Source organism: Ptiloglossa arizonensis, chromosome 10 (assembly GCF_051014685.1).
Source record: "Ptiloglossa arizonensis isolate GNS036 chromosome 10, iyPtiAriz1_principal, whole genome shotgun sequence".
In the NCBI taxonomy this organism is placed as follows: domain Eukaryota; kingdom Metazoa; phylum Arthropoda; class Insecta; order Hymenoptera; family Colletidae; genus Ptiloglossa; species Ptiloglossa arizonensis.
The window spans coordinates 6,726,686-6,738,945 of record NC_135057.1 but is presented as its reverse complement, the minus strand read 5'-3'; the positions used below and the strand labels follow the sequence as shown (position 1 = coordinate 6,738,945).

Here is a 12,260-nt window from a genome sequence, read left to right as displayed (position 1 = left end):
CAGCATATCAAACTATTTCTGCAAAGAGATATAGTTTTACAATGTTGTTAACCGTTTTTGCGATTTATTTGAGATCGAAATTGATGATTGTGTACCGTGTCAATGGTAGTGTATTTCATTCTCGACTATCGTTGACTCGGATTGAAAATAGATCTCTGTGCGCTGTGTTGAAAGTATTCTATTTAGTTTTCGACTGTCGTTCGTGAAGTTCTATTTTTATTTTTGCTTCCTTTCGAAAAGCTAGAAGAGGATAGAATTGATATAACAATTGGGTTATCCTACACCCGATATAGACTACTTGAACGATTGGAGTTTGAAATGGATCTCTGTATGGCGTGCGGGAAATATTCAATTTTATTTCCGAGTATTATTTGTGAAATGAAATTTAAAATTGTTTCTCGATCTTAGATTAACCTAGATATAATGCAGATTTAACCTATCTTAACCCAACTCGTACCCCATTCAATGTTTAATTTAGATTTGCTATTGATCTTTGTGCGCTACGTTATAAATATTGCACTTAGTTTCTCAATATTGTCTACGAAGTTCCATTTGTATTTCTTCATTGCAAGCTCAGAAATAGAGGTCGATATTGTTAATAAAATTTAAAATTACCTTTTATACATAGGTTACTCTGAATCTATCACAGATCTGATCTATTGTAACCCAAATCAGAAAATTTCAAGAAAATTTGTATACATTTTAATCCGAAGATTAGAATCAGCTATTGTCACAAGGTAAAATTTGTAATTGCTTCTTCCATATTTTATCGAACAATCGATTTCAGCAAAACCTTAACCTACTGCTACTCGAACAACGTTAGAAACATTGCTAGTTCCCAGTGTTTCTAACCAGTGAAAAGTGACGACAGAAAGAAACAGATACTTCTATTTAATAATAAATAAATTGTTCCCATCGTAATGTCCGGTAGATTTCAAAATTTTTCTATAAAATTTCGGTAAACGATGGCAACGATTCGATCCAGTTCATACTGTGTCTGCTCGTTAAACAATACGGTTCATTTATCGGCAAAGTGATTAAATAACAGCTAGCTGTATCGATCGAAGGCTCACGTGACGTCAGTCCCGAGATCGGCTGGAAAGACAATTAATAACAGCGATTGAAATTTTATACGATACGTCCAGAAATAGGTAACACCCATCGACTCGCGACGTCGAACGAGAAAAAAGCTTCGTGTTCTTCGACGGTTGCTGTCGTTGTTACTTTTAATTGTGTTATGCTCTATGCAAAATGTCGAGCTTCGATATGTCACGCGACCGAAGACTTCGAAATAGGAGCGACGATGAGACAATTTTATCCACACGCCCGCTAATCGATACTTAAAATATGACACTCGATACGTAGAAGAGAATTTTTTCAAACTAACGGTGCGTTCAATTATTCACACCGGTTCGCGATAGAACCTCGTTTTCATATCTACGATCTTAAACAACGGGGTACGCGTAACAAAGAGCATAAGTTCAATGCAATCGACACACTGACAGAACGAATTCAACGTTTCGTGTAACTTCAATAATTAACGAGGCACGGAAACCCGTGCAACTTGTAAATATTTTAATTTCTTATTCTATCCGACTCGCTATCACCGGTCGCTGGAACAATATCTCTAAATTTGTTATTAGGCGAAAATAGAGGAATTTCATTAAACAGGAAAAATATTGGATTATCGTTTCCTAGTAATTGAACTTCTTTATTAATCCGATTCTTATAAATATTTCTCACCGCTGTGCGATGAATACAGCATTCGCGTTATATTTCCTGTAAATATTTCTTATTACTGTGCGATAAATGTAGCATTCGCGCTTCAGTTTACTTCCGACAACGATTTATTTTCTAGAACATTGTATACGAGAACGGTAAAAACATTATGTTTTTATATCGAAACGTTTCGAGTTGCAACTCGAGGAAAAAGAAACAAATTGCTGACCCGTGTAAGCAAATGTTATGCAACGAGCTCTATTTTCTTTTTTTTTGCTCTCGACGTTTGCCCTCTTACAAGAAGCAATTCGTCTTTATAGGATTTTCGCTTTTCCCGGCAGATTCGTCGGTTCTCGATTTTTTCTTATTCATTGCCCCATGGCGAACCCCGTGGTGGTCGACACGACAAGGGAGGATCTCTTTGCGTCGCTTTTCGCAAGGAGAACCCAAAATTAAGCGAAAAAAACCGAGTGTCCCCTTGCTGCGGCACGGTTAGAATTGGACCCTTCGATTAATCGATATGGTTAATAGACCGACCAAGTGAGGGATTCCCCCGATTCGAGCGAAGCAAGTATTTGTTGCAACGTAACAGAGATCTTACGACTCGCGAATGAACCATAGAAGATGAACTTAAATCATGAACTCGCAAAGATATGTTTAAGATCGAGAAATATTGTTAATTTACGATTTAATGGTAAGAAGAAAAATTTCTTTCGCACGAAACTCAATATTACTCCGTTTCGTTCCAAATCTGTCGATTAGATTCGTCAACGTGATACGATTAATCGAACAGCTTCTAATATTGGAAGAATTAAAATTAAACTTATTCATAGTGAATAAATGAGGCTCGTCGTTATCCATAATGATAGTACATTTTACGATTGAGTCCAACCAACAGATCTGGGACAAAACGTTGTAATATTGCTCTTTGTATCAAAACTTTTACTGATTACTGTAGTTAAAGACTGTAGGGGTTGGTATAACTGCTCGATGAAAACCTTTAAAAAGGTTTTAAATGCTACGTTCTCTAACAATACATTGTACATACGATAAGAAAATAATGTCCATTGAAATTTAAGTGTCTACGGGGTGTTAATAAATTATAGCTAGAAACTTTAGGGGTTGATAGAAGTCCTTGAAAGTGAACGAAAAGGTCTTAGTAAACGGGTTAAATCGTAAAATAGTACAAAACTCTTCTGGAAACTATTATATATTCGATGAGTAGTTATTAGTGACAAATGGCGGTGGTGTATTATTCTTTAGAGTGAAATTTTATGTGTAATGGACAGTGCTCGAGTTAATTAATTATTAATTACTCGAGTAACGTCGACGATGATTTTCAAATCGGGCAAGAAACGATTTTAAATGTCTCAGAACGAAGCTGTTACTAGTGAACATATTGATCTTTCGCTCGTTTAATTTTGATCGGGGATTGGCTTTAATATGGCACGTAAAATTACTTCGATATTGGTAGTAGAATAAATAGAATAGTCTCCATTAAATATGACCGCGTCCATATAACCTATATACGTTTTTTTGTGTGAAAATTATCGATGTATTTATAACACTGCGGTATTGGCAGAACGTGAAATGCAGTTTCCTGGCGACACGTTGATTAAACGATGCTCTTTTCGATCGATGCTGACGTTGCGGTAGTAATCGAGAAACTTTAAGTATCGCGAAGCCTCGTTCTTTGTCTTAAATTATATAAAAATTAATTTGCAACGCATCTGCTCCCACAGATGTAACAATCGAGGTCACAAAGTTATTAATTTCCCGACGTGTCTGCCCCTTATTCCCCAGATTATTTTCGAATAAGAAAATAATGTAAAATAAATGAGTAGCAATCTTGTCGCGCTGAATAACAACTGAACGAAGAAAACAATCGAAATCCAATCTCCAGAAAATTATTCAAACACCTTTGATTTCTTAATAAGCTTCTAAAAATTTATCGACCGATTATTCGCTGACCCATTACGCGATACTAATGAAGCACCTGTAATGCGAAGCTTGAGATCTTTAATAGTGAAAATTGTTTTTATTCAGCTTCATCGATCGTTACAACAAATCGATGCATAGATACATTCGATGTCTCATTGGTTAAACCATTTGCATTAAGAAGCGGAATTATTTATCAATGCGTCGGCTTGCCAAAATAATCAATTTAGAAATTATTTGTGAAAGTTGGTAACAGTATATATCGTTACTATTGGGTTGTTCGGAAAGTCGTTTCGTCTTTTTTAGTAAAAATGAAACACGATTTTTTTAGAGTGTATAAACATTTTATTAAATTACATAAAAGTCACTCATGGAGTCGCACTCTTAATAATAACTTTCAATAATAATTTCATATCGTTGTTCGTATCTCGTTCAAACCTATATTTTTATATCCATCGTTTATTCCGTAATATTATTACAATAATTTGCATTAGCAATCCAAACGTGCCTCGAATTCTCAAATCGACATTGAGTTAACAACCGGCTGGTACACTTGAGAATATCAAATTGTCCAAACTCTCTCGATATTCCGCTGTTAGATACGAATAGGGTAACGTCGGTAATGGGATTATTCCTCTAGGTAAAGTATGACAAAGTGTTTCCAAATTCGATCGTAAGAAGATCTACTCGCCATGGGAATACATCTGTTTCCATTTTTCACGGTGTCCGTTGGACGAGAATATATCACGAAGATGTATAGGTTTGAATGCACCGCGCCATTCCGACGGGTGCAGAAACCGGATCGAACTCTGATTTGGCGAATCGCCAATCTTTCATCCAACAGTGAACAGACTCGAAAGAGCGTCCACGATGCAGATTTCCCAATAATCGTAACGGTGATAGGAATCGAACGATTTTCGAATCGAAGAGAGCCACGAGCATCGTCGAAACTTCGCTTCATCGACTCCTGCTTCTTCAAGAACGAACGATTACACTCGAACTCTTCAAACTCTGGGTCAGAAGGATTCACAACTGTCCCCCAACTTCTGCAAGTTCGAAAACACGCGTTCGTTTCGTCACTTTGCACCCATGGAAATTTACATCAACGCCTTATTTGAGAACGTACAGCGAATGTATGTTCGTGTTGGCGATAAAAATTGCAACAACGTCCTTTACTTGCGTTCAACTCGCTCGCGAGGATCTAGCGTGCGGTTCAAGTCGCTGTGAAAATTTCTCCAGAGGAGCTCGAAGAACCAACAAAGTGTCGATTAACGTAGAAATTTTCTCGTCTATGTTATTTCTAAATTGTTGACAGTGAAACGATCAAAAGGAAGTAATTAAATTTCGCGCAATGGAATTTTCTAAGGGTTGTACACTGTCGATCGAATATTTTTCCGATTATTTGTCTTTTTTTATATTACACGATTCGGATGTCAGAATATTTCATTCGTCAAGAGTAGAATTTTTAGATTCTACTTTACTTCTTTCTCTAATCTTCTCTATCTTCAGTATAAAACAAAATGGTAGTGTCGTCGACGTTCCTAGGACGATATTATCAACAAGAAAATTACAAAATTTTCACTAATGGGATGTGAAATCTGTACAGAAAATTACGATCTCGAGTTCACCGAGTATTCGTTAAGTGCACGAGCGCGTACGATTTTTGAAACGCGTGCAGATCATATTTGCTAGGTAAGTTCTTCGCTGGACGTTTACAAATTGCTGTTAGCATAATGGGCGCTCGAAGACTGTTGGACGACGACGTATACGCGTCTTCCAGTTGATAGATTAAGGGCTAAAAATATCTGTAATAATTCGTAGACTCCGGGGACAGATGTTCGGGCTGTCGTGCGATTGCTCTATTCGACCACGTCCTTAATGGCGGGGAAAGGGAAATAGAGATGTAATAATATTGTTTCCAGCGGATCGATCAACTCGGTTCCTGTGCAAAGTGTAAAGACTACGAGGGGACAACGCCCGAACGTTTGTTCTCGAGAATGTCGCGGAGTTCTTCTCGATCGCGGAAGCGTATGGCCCATTGAATCGAAACTCTTTGAATTAATAAAGACGCGAGTTCACCTAAGAACTGTACGTGCCGCTTAGTCAAAGACCAGGAAGAGTCGTAAACACGAAAATGAATAAAAGAGAGGGAGGCTATAAACTCGCGGGAAGTCACGGGTAGCTGTAACGTGAGCGTCACGGTACCAATTTACAGTTGCGATAACAGTGAATTAAACAGTGGATTACTCTCTACGTTACGTGTAGTCCACGAGCAACATCTGGCTAATTCGTCGTTCGATCGTCATTGTGAAATTCACGAGAATGGTGTAGTTTCTCCGAAGAAAAGATTTCAAACCAATGAATAAATTACAAGGAACGGTTCACTCGGTGGCATTGGATTGGAAATATGTGTTTAACAGCGACGATGTATCGTCGATGGTGAAATTTGTTTCTTGGGTTGTTCGGAAAGTCGTTTTCCAAAATTGAGATTATATAATTTAATCAAATGTTTGTACACTCTAAAAATATCGTGTTTCATTTACACCAAAGAAAAACGAAACGACTTTTCGAACAACTTGATACGATACATATCGTGAGAGTAGTTTCGAAGCTCACGTATCGTAGGAGTTTTTAATGGTTTCAATGGTCGAGAGAAGAGACGTTGAATCGAGTCGCTTTTCGACCGGAGCTCGAACTTAAAATACACCGACAATGTTATTTTTATAGAATTGTATAATAAATGAAGCAATCGGAGAATATCTGCTCGGCGATATCGAATCAGAAATATCTTCTTAACAGTGGTATTATTTGTCCCTTTATCGCGATTTATCGCGAGTGGTTCAAAGTCCATTATAGGAGTTTTTAATAATGTTAATATTCGAGAGAAGAGACACCGAATCGAGTCACGTTTTCGACCGGAGCTCGAATTTAAAGTACATCGGCAATGTTATTTCTATTGAATTGTATAATAAATGAAGCAATCGGAGAATATCTGCTCGGCGATATCGAATCGGAAATATCTTCTTAATAGTGGTATTATTTGTCCCTTTATCGCGATTTATCGCGAGAGGTCCAAAGTTCACCATAGGAGCTCTTAATAATTTCAATGGTCGAGAAAAGACACATTGGATCGAGGTACTCTTTTACCATTCGAATTAAAAATGCATAGAAAAAATTTTATTTTCCCGCAATTTTGTACGAGAACATCTGACGATATCGAATCGAGAATGTGTCTTCCGACAAATTGTTCACGATCTATCGCGAGAGTAGCTTCGAACTTTTCGATACGTTCAACAAAAGTAGCCAAACATGGGACTCGTGGTGTATCGATAACGTGAAGGTAATACCGCGAACGCGGTGTACGTAATCTGTTAGAAAATTCGAGCAAAAAGAGCGACGTCGATACAGATTTGAAAAAATTATAATTGCGGACCACGGACAGAGTCCTTGTAGACAGCTGGGTAGTCGATTCCGCTAGAAAGTGAGGTACACGTGTTGACGCGTTCGAGGATTATGGTCGATCATGGGTGTTGGTGCGTGTCACAGTTACACGAACGACAGATTCGAATCGCAGTCTGGTCCGCGTCTAATCGAATAGTCCACTTTCGATATTACGATCACCGTGCCGCCATGTTTCTTCAACGATTCCGGAATAAGCGTTTGTCGTCGAGTCCCGGGCTTATCGACTCGGCATCTCACCTTCCACGCGGACGCGACCGAGGCACGTCAGTCAATATCGTTATTTTTTTTCTTTTTTTTTTCGTTATAAATAGTTTCGTCGACAATCTCGGGGACGCATTAAGTTGCAGTTTCATCGATTCGAGCGACACGACACCGCTAGCTTTCTCGTCGATGCCTTTCGCGCAAGTTTTTCCAGTTTGTTACCAACCACCGTTTCACGAAAGTCTCTCCTGCCACCTCACGTGTCCCGTTAATATTTTATCCAGACGATGGCTGAAATGTAGAGTTAAAGTTGTAATATAATGTTACTTTATTCAGCATCGTCTAAAGCAAGCGACGTTCACCTGGCACGTCGAGAAAGGAAGGGAAAGGAAAGGCACACGTGGAAAATAATAGAGGCACAAAGCGAAACTTCGATCCAGAAGCATTACCGCTCCGGGTCGAAACGGCTCGCATGTCCAGCATATTAAATCTTTTTCTTCTCTAACTATACCGATGTTAATCGGTTTCCATCGAGCCGCGGTGCAACCGTTCAGTGACTTAATGACGCGGCAGTTAACGTATTCATGAGTAACGGATGAGTCGAAAGTGTGCTTCATAAAAGGCAAAGAGCCTATGGCCACTTGAAACGGAATGGCTAAGCGGCGATCGTGTCCCGAGCGTCTCAGTGCTAGATTTATGAAATTAAAAGTTTATAACGACCTGCTGTAGCTCGGAGTGCAACACACCGGCTATCGTAGAAAATATCGAACCGGAAAAGATTTGCGAGCAGCTGCAACGCGTGTACAAATATTCTTGGTAGCTCTTGCTAATTGTTCGGTTGGTTGCGTTAAATCTTGCTCGTTTGTTTTGTTTTTCCGTGGGTTTATTCCAAGATATTACAATTTTATTTCATTTTAATATCGTAAAATAAACCCACCATTCTTTACGCACCGTATGCTAACGAGAACATTTTCAGATGTTTCAACATTTGTTTACATCCATAATACTCCAATGCAAGTCGTACGGTTTCAATCTATATAGTTACTCGTGATTATTTCGTTCAGCCAATGAGCATCTTCTGCTACTATATTAGATTCGAATCGATGGTCATCGGGACCGAAAAAGTATACAAATCGAGAATCGATCGTACATAGTCATCGTTCTCGTGTACGTATACGTTGAAGTAACATTAAAAGTTCTTCGTTACTTCAAAACGGTAGATTTCTTTGCAAATGAAACGGTACATTATATAAAATATATTACTTATTACGTTAGTCGCTTTAAAGTTCATTCTCTCTTAAAAAGAGCCGGTTTCTCGTAGATTTCTTTGCAAATGAAACGGTACACGATGTAAAATATATTACTTATCGCGTCAGTAGCTTCAGAGTTCATTCTCTCTTAAAAAGAGCCGGTTTCTCGTAATTCTCGTCGCGGTTCCGAACTCTTGGAACGCTGGGCGTCGGTGAGCGTCCCACGCGACGCAGAAGCGACAAATTCAATCATCGTAAGCCGTAGCGTAATCGTCGTTCCAATCCAGAATTCACGTTCTCATTTGCAGGGTCCGAGAACGGTCGGGCGTCGGCGGAGAGCGAGGACGAGAGCGGCGGGTTGAGCGTCGCTGGCGACGGCCACGACGCGACCGACGCGATGTCCAGCAACGCCTCCAGCAACGTGAGCCCCGGTGGGTCGTTGGAGAACGGTCAGAGCAGCTCAGCGACAGGGTCCAGTAACAACAAAGCGAGACGCAGACGTACGGCCTTTACTTCGGAGCAGTTGCTGGAGCTGGAGCGCGAGTTCCACGCGAAGAAGTACCTCAGTCTCACGGAGAGGTCTCACATCGCTCACGCTCTGAAGCTGTCGGAGGTCCAGGTGAAGATCTGGTTCCAGAATCGTCGCGCCAAGTGGAAGAGGGTGAAGGCTGGCTTGAGCGGCGGTGGTGTCGGTTCCGGTGCTACCAGCATGGCGACTGGAGTCTCCAGTAGGCACAACGGATCCGCCGGACCCCATTCCGGGAACGGTACCAGAATCGTGGTCCCGATCCCGGTGCACGTCAGTCGATTGGCGGTGAGGTCTCATCATCATCACATGGAGAAGTGCGCCAGACCACCGAGAGTCAGGCCTGCCAACGAAAATCCAGGGTCTGGTGCGTCCTCCTCGGTTCTGGGCGATGCTCTAGGATTGGTCAACTCGTCCATCAATCTGAGCGGACAGGTGCAGGGACCTTTGAGCAGCGGTGTCGGGATCGGGGTCGGTGTCGGTCTGAGAGCGTTCACCGTGCCCTCTCATCGAGGTGGACTCAGCTCATCCGGCAGGTAGTGAACGCTGCCGATATCGAACTATGGTCTCGAGAGAGTGTAGAGAACGTAGCGATCATCCGCGACATAGAACGATAATGGTGTTCGTCGTCGAGCGAGACTCCGAGGACAAGGACTCTGCGCCGGGGATTGTAATGCCCGGTTTATGATTCGAGGTTAGTGCAACCAGTTCTAACCAGGAACCAAATTCACGCGTGGTGTAGACAACCGTGCAACTCGGAACAGGGATTTGTGGATTTGTTGCGTATGTTTTCGACAGATCCTGCGACGCGTAGGTGTACGTAAGATTGTGCGGATGTTGGAGACAATTGGAGGATAATTTAGTCATTTGCGACTAAGGTATCGTTTGATAGAGACAAGGACGAAGATGGATTTTTTGGATCGATTTTAGTCATTTGCGACGAAAGTATCGTTTAATAGAGACAAGGACGAAGATGGATTTTCCGAATTGATCATTTTAGAACCGAGTATAGTTTGCCTTTTTTTTATAATTAAACGAGTGTCTTTGTTTTAAAAGAATTTACTCGCGCGCTATTAGATAATATTCTATTAATTCTGTACATTCCTTCGTACGTTTGTTTTTGTAATTATAGTATCGTCCGAATCTGTATTTAAACTTTGAACGATCGTTTCGCTGGCGTTTGCGTTGCTTTTGCAATGTCTGCAACAGATTGCAACGGGTATAACAGGACAAAGACGTAAACGAATTTCAGGATTTAATATACGTAACCACGTGTCATTGTGAAAGGATAACTTGGTTGGATTATAGTCAATCTATAGTCAATCTGGTTCGAGTTGCGATTACAATCCCTGCTTCGGAGCGATCAGAGTCTTTGTTAAAGTCTAAGAAGTGTGATAGAGTCGCCAAACAGTACTCTGAAAACATTACCGGAATAGTTGTTCATGGTCACGATGCACCTGTCGGTTTCTTAAAGTTTCATCACCGTTTGGAGAACATTGAGAGTCCAGCCTGAGTGAGTTTGCAGCGAAGACGAGAGAAAATTGTTGCGTGTACGATGAAATTAAACAATGGTTAGAAATTTCCTCGAAAGGTACGGACTTTTCGAGAAAGAATCGAGGAAGACAACCGAAGACTCGCGAGTGATACGAAATTAATCTTGAAAGATGTAAACATTCAGTAGGAAGTTTATTTGATTCGTTCTTTCGACTCTTTCATTTTGAATTTTGAATTTCTCCGAAGGAATCTTCTGGTACTTGTAACAAGAAACATTCAAGACACGCTGTTCATCATTCTTGACTCTGACGAGACTTTGCAGGTATCTAGAGTATCGAAAATAAGGTATGCATATTTTTTAACTACGACAACTCAAGTTTAAGGAGTGAACTGCTTAAATTTAAAGACGACGCTATACGGTGAAAAAAAAAAGTAATAAGAAAGTCGAACAACCTTAAACATTATTTTACGTAAATATTTCTCCAATTCTCTAATTACGTAGTCTGTTCGATATCAGCACGATATTTGCACAATATTTTGCCACACAATTCTATTCATCAAAGTGTGTAACGTGTTATTTTCCATCAAACACCCTAAAGAATTCTTTGAAATAGTTTCCTCTTATCTCCCATAGCTTTCAAGGTACCATTAGAGGGTGAATCTTCAAAGGGTAGTGTCACCCCTTTGACTCGAGTTGTCGCTGAAGAAATACACGTTTCTTATCCACGACCTCTCTGCAAACCTGTACAGTTTCAAAATTACATCGTCGAGAATTTCTTCGCGAACGTTCCTTCTAAATAACATTATCAACAAACCTTGACAAATCGAATCGTTAAAAAAAAAAAAAAAAAACACGTTCCACGAAGTTGAAATTTCGAAACTCGAGTCTTCGGTTCTTCGAGAACCGAGAATCGATTCTCGCTCGACAGAAACCCTTCGAGATCCATTAAAATTCTTTTGCTCGAGATTGGTCACCGATCGGTCGCGCCTCTCGAGCTCTCCCCTCACCCCTGAAAACCGGGGAAAAATTTTCTACGGCACCCGCGAGGGGTTTGTAAATAAAAACGTACCCGTAGCGAACCCTGTAAATAGCGATGGCACAGCGTACCGCGTAGACTTGTATTCGGTGTACGAGCGTAGGTCGTACTTGTAGATAATTTACATTAAGCGAGGCTCCGCTCCATCGAGGAACACCACGGGTTACGACGACGTTTCGTATCGATCGGCCGTGCGATTACCGCAGCTGCATCACGGCCGCGATACGCCCGCGACGGAGCGGAAAGCGAGCCGAGTGTCCGCGCAGAGCCGCAAGCGCGTACCTTGTGTATATCGAGAAGGCAATAAAAACGTGCGAATATCATATGGAACATCGTTCGTTTCTGAATACACACCAGGCCAACCAATCAACTATCGTTTCTCCCCAGCCCTATTTCGCGTCGAAGCGACTCGTCGTGAAGGGAACCAGTTCCGCGACTCGAGTGTCACGGATCAAACGGTTGGTAGTCCTTCTTTCGGCCCTTCATTATTCATCCGACGGTTATGGCGAATTAGACGCTCACGGTGTACTTACCGAGGACGGTTTCGGTCATTCGACATCGGTCCGAGCACGGAGTTTCGACCGATCGCGACAGTGTGTTCGAATTCCCATCGGCACGGAGGTAAGCGTGGTC

General features: G+C 41.0%; 1 protein-coding gene across 2 annotated transcripts in view; it reads left to right on the top strand.

The window, feature by feature from the left end:
* The window catches only part of Unpg (homeobox protein unplugged), a 49,547-nt gene extending 37,596 nt beyond the window's left edge, over window positions 1-11,951 (top strand). For both annotated transcript variants that reach the window (XM_076322577.1, XM_076322576.1), the window contains one exon: window positions 8,879-11,951. In XM_076322577.1, coding sequence (XP_076178692.1) covers window positions 8,879-9,636 — 758 coding nt within the window. In that variant the 3' untranslated portion in view covers window positions 9,637-11,951. The remainder of the gene's footprint in view (window positions 1-8,878) is intronic.
* Window positions 11,952-12,260: the final 309 nt, after the last annotated feature.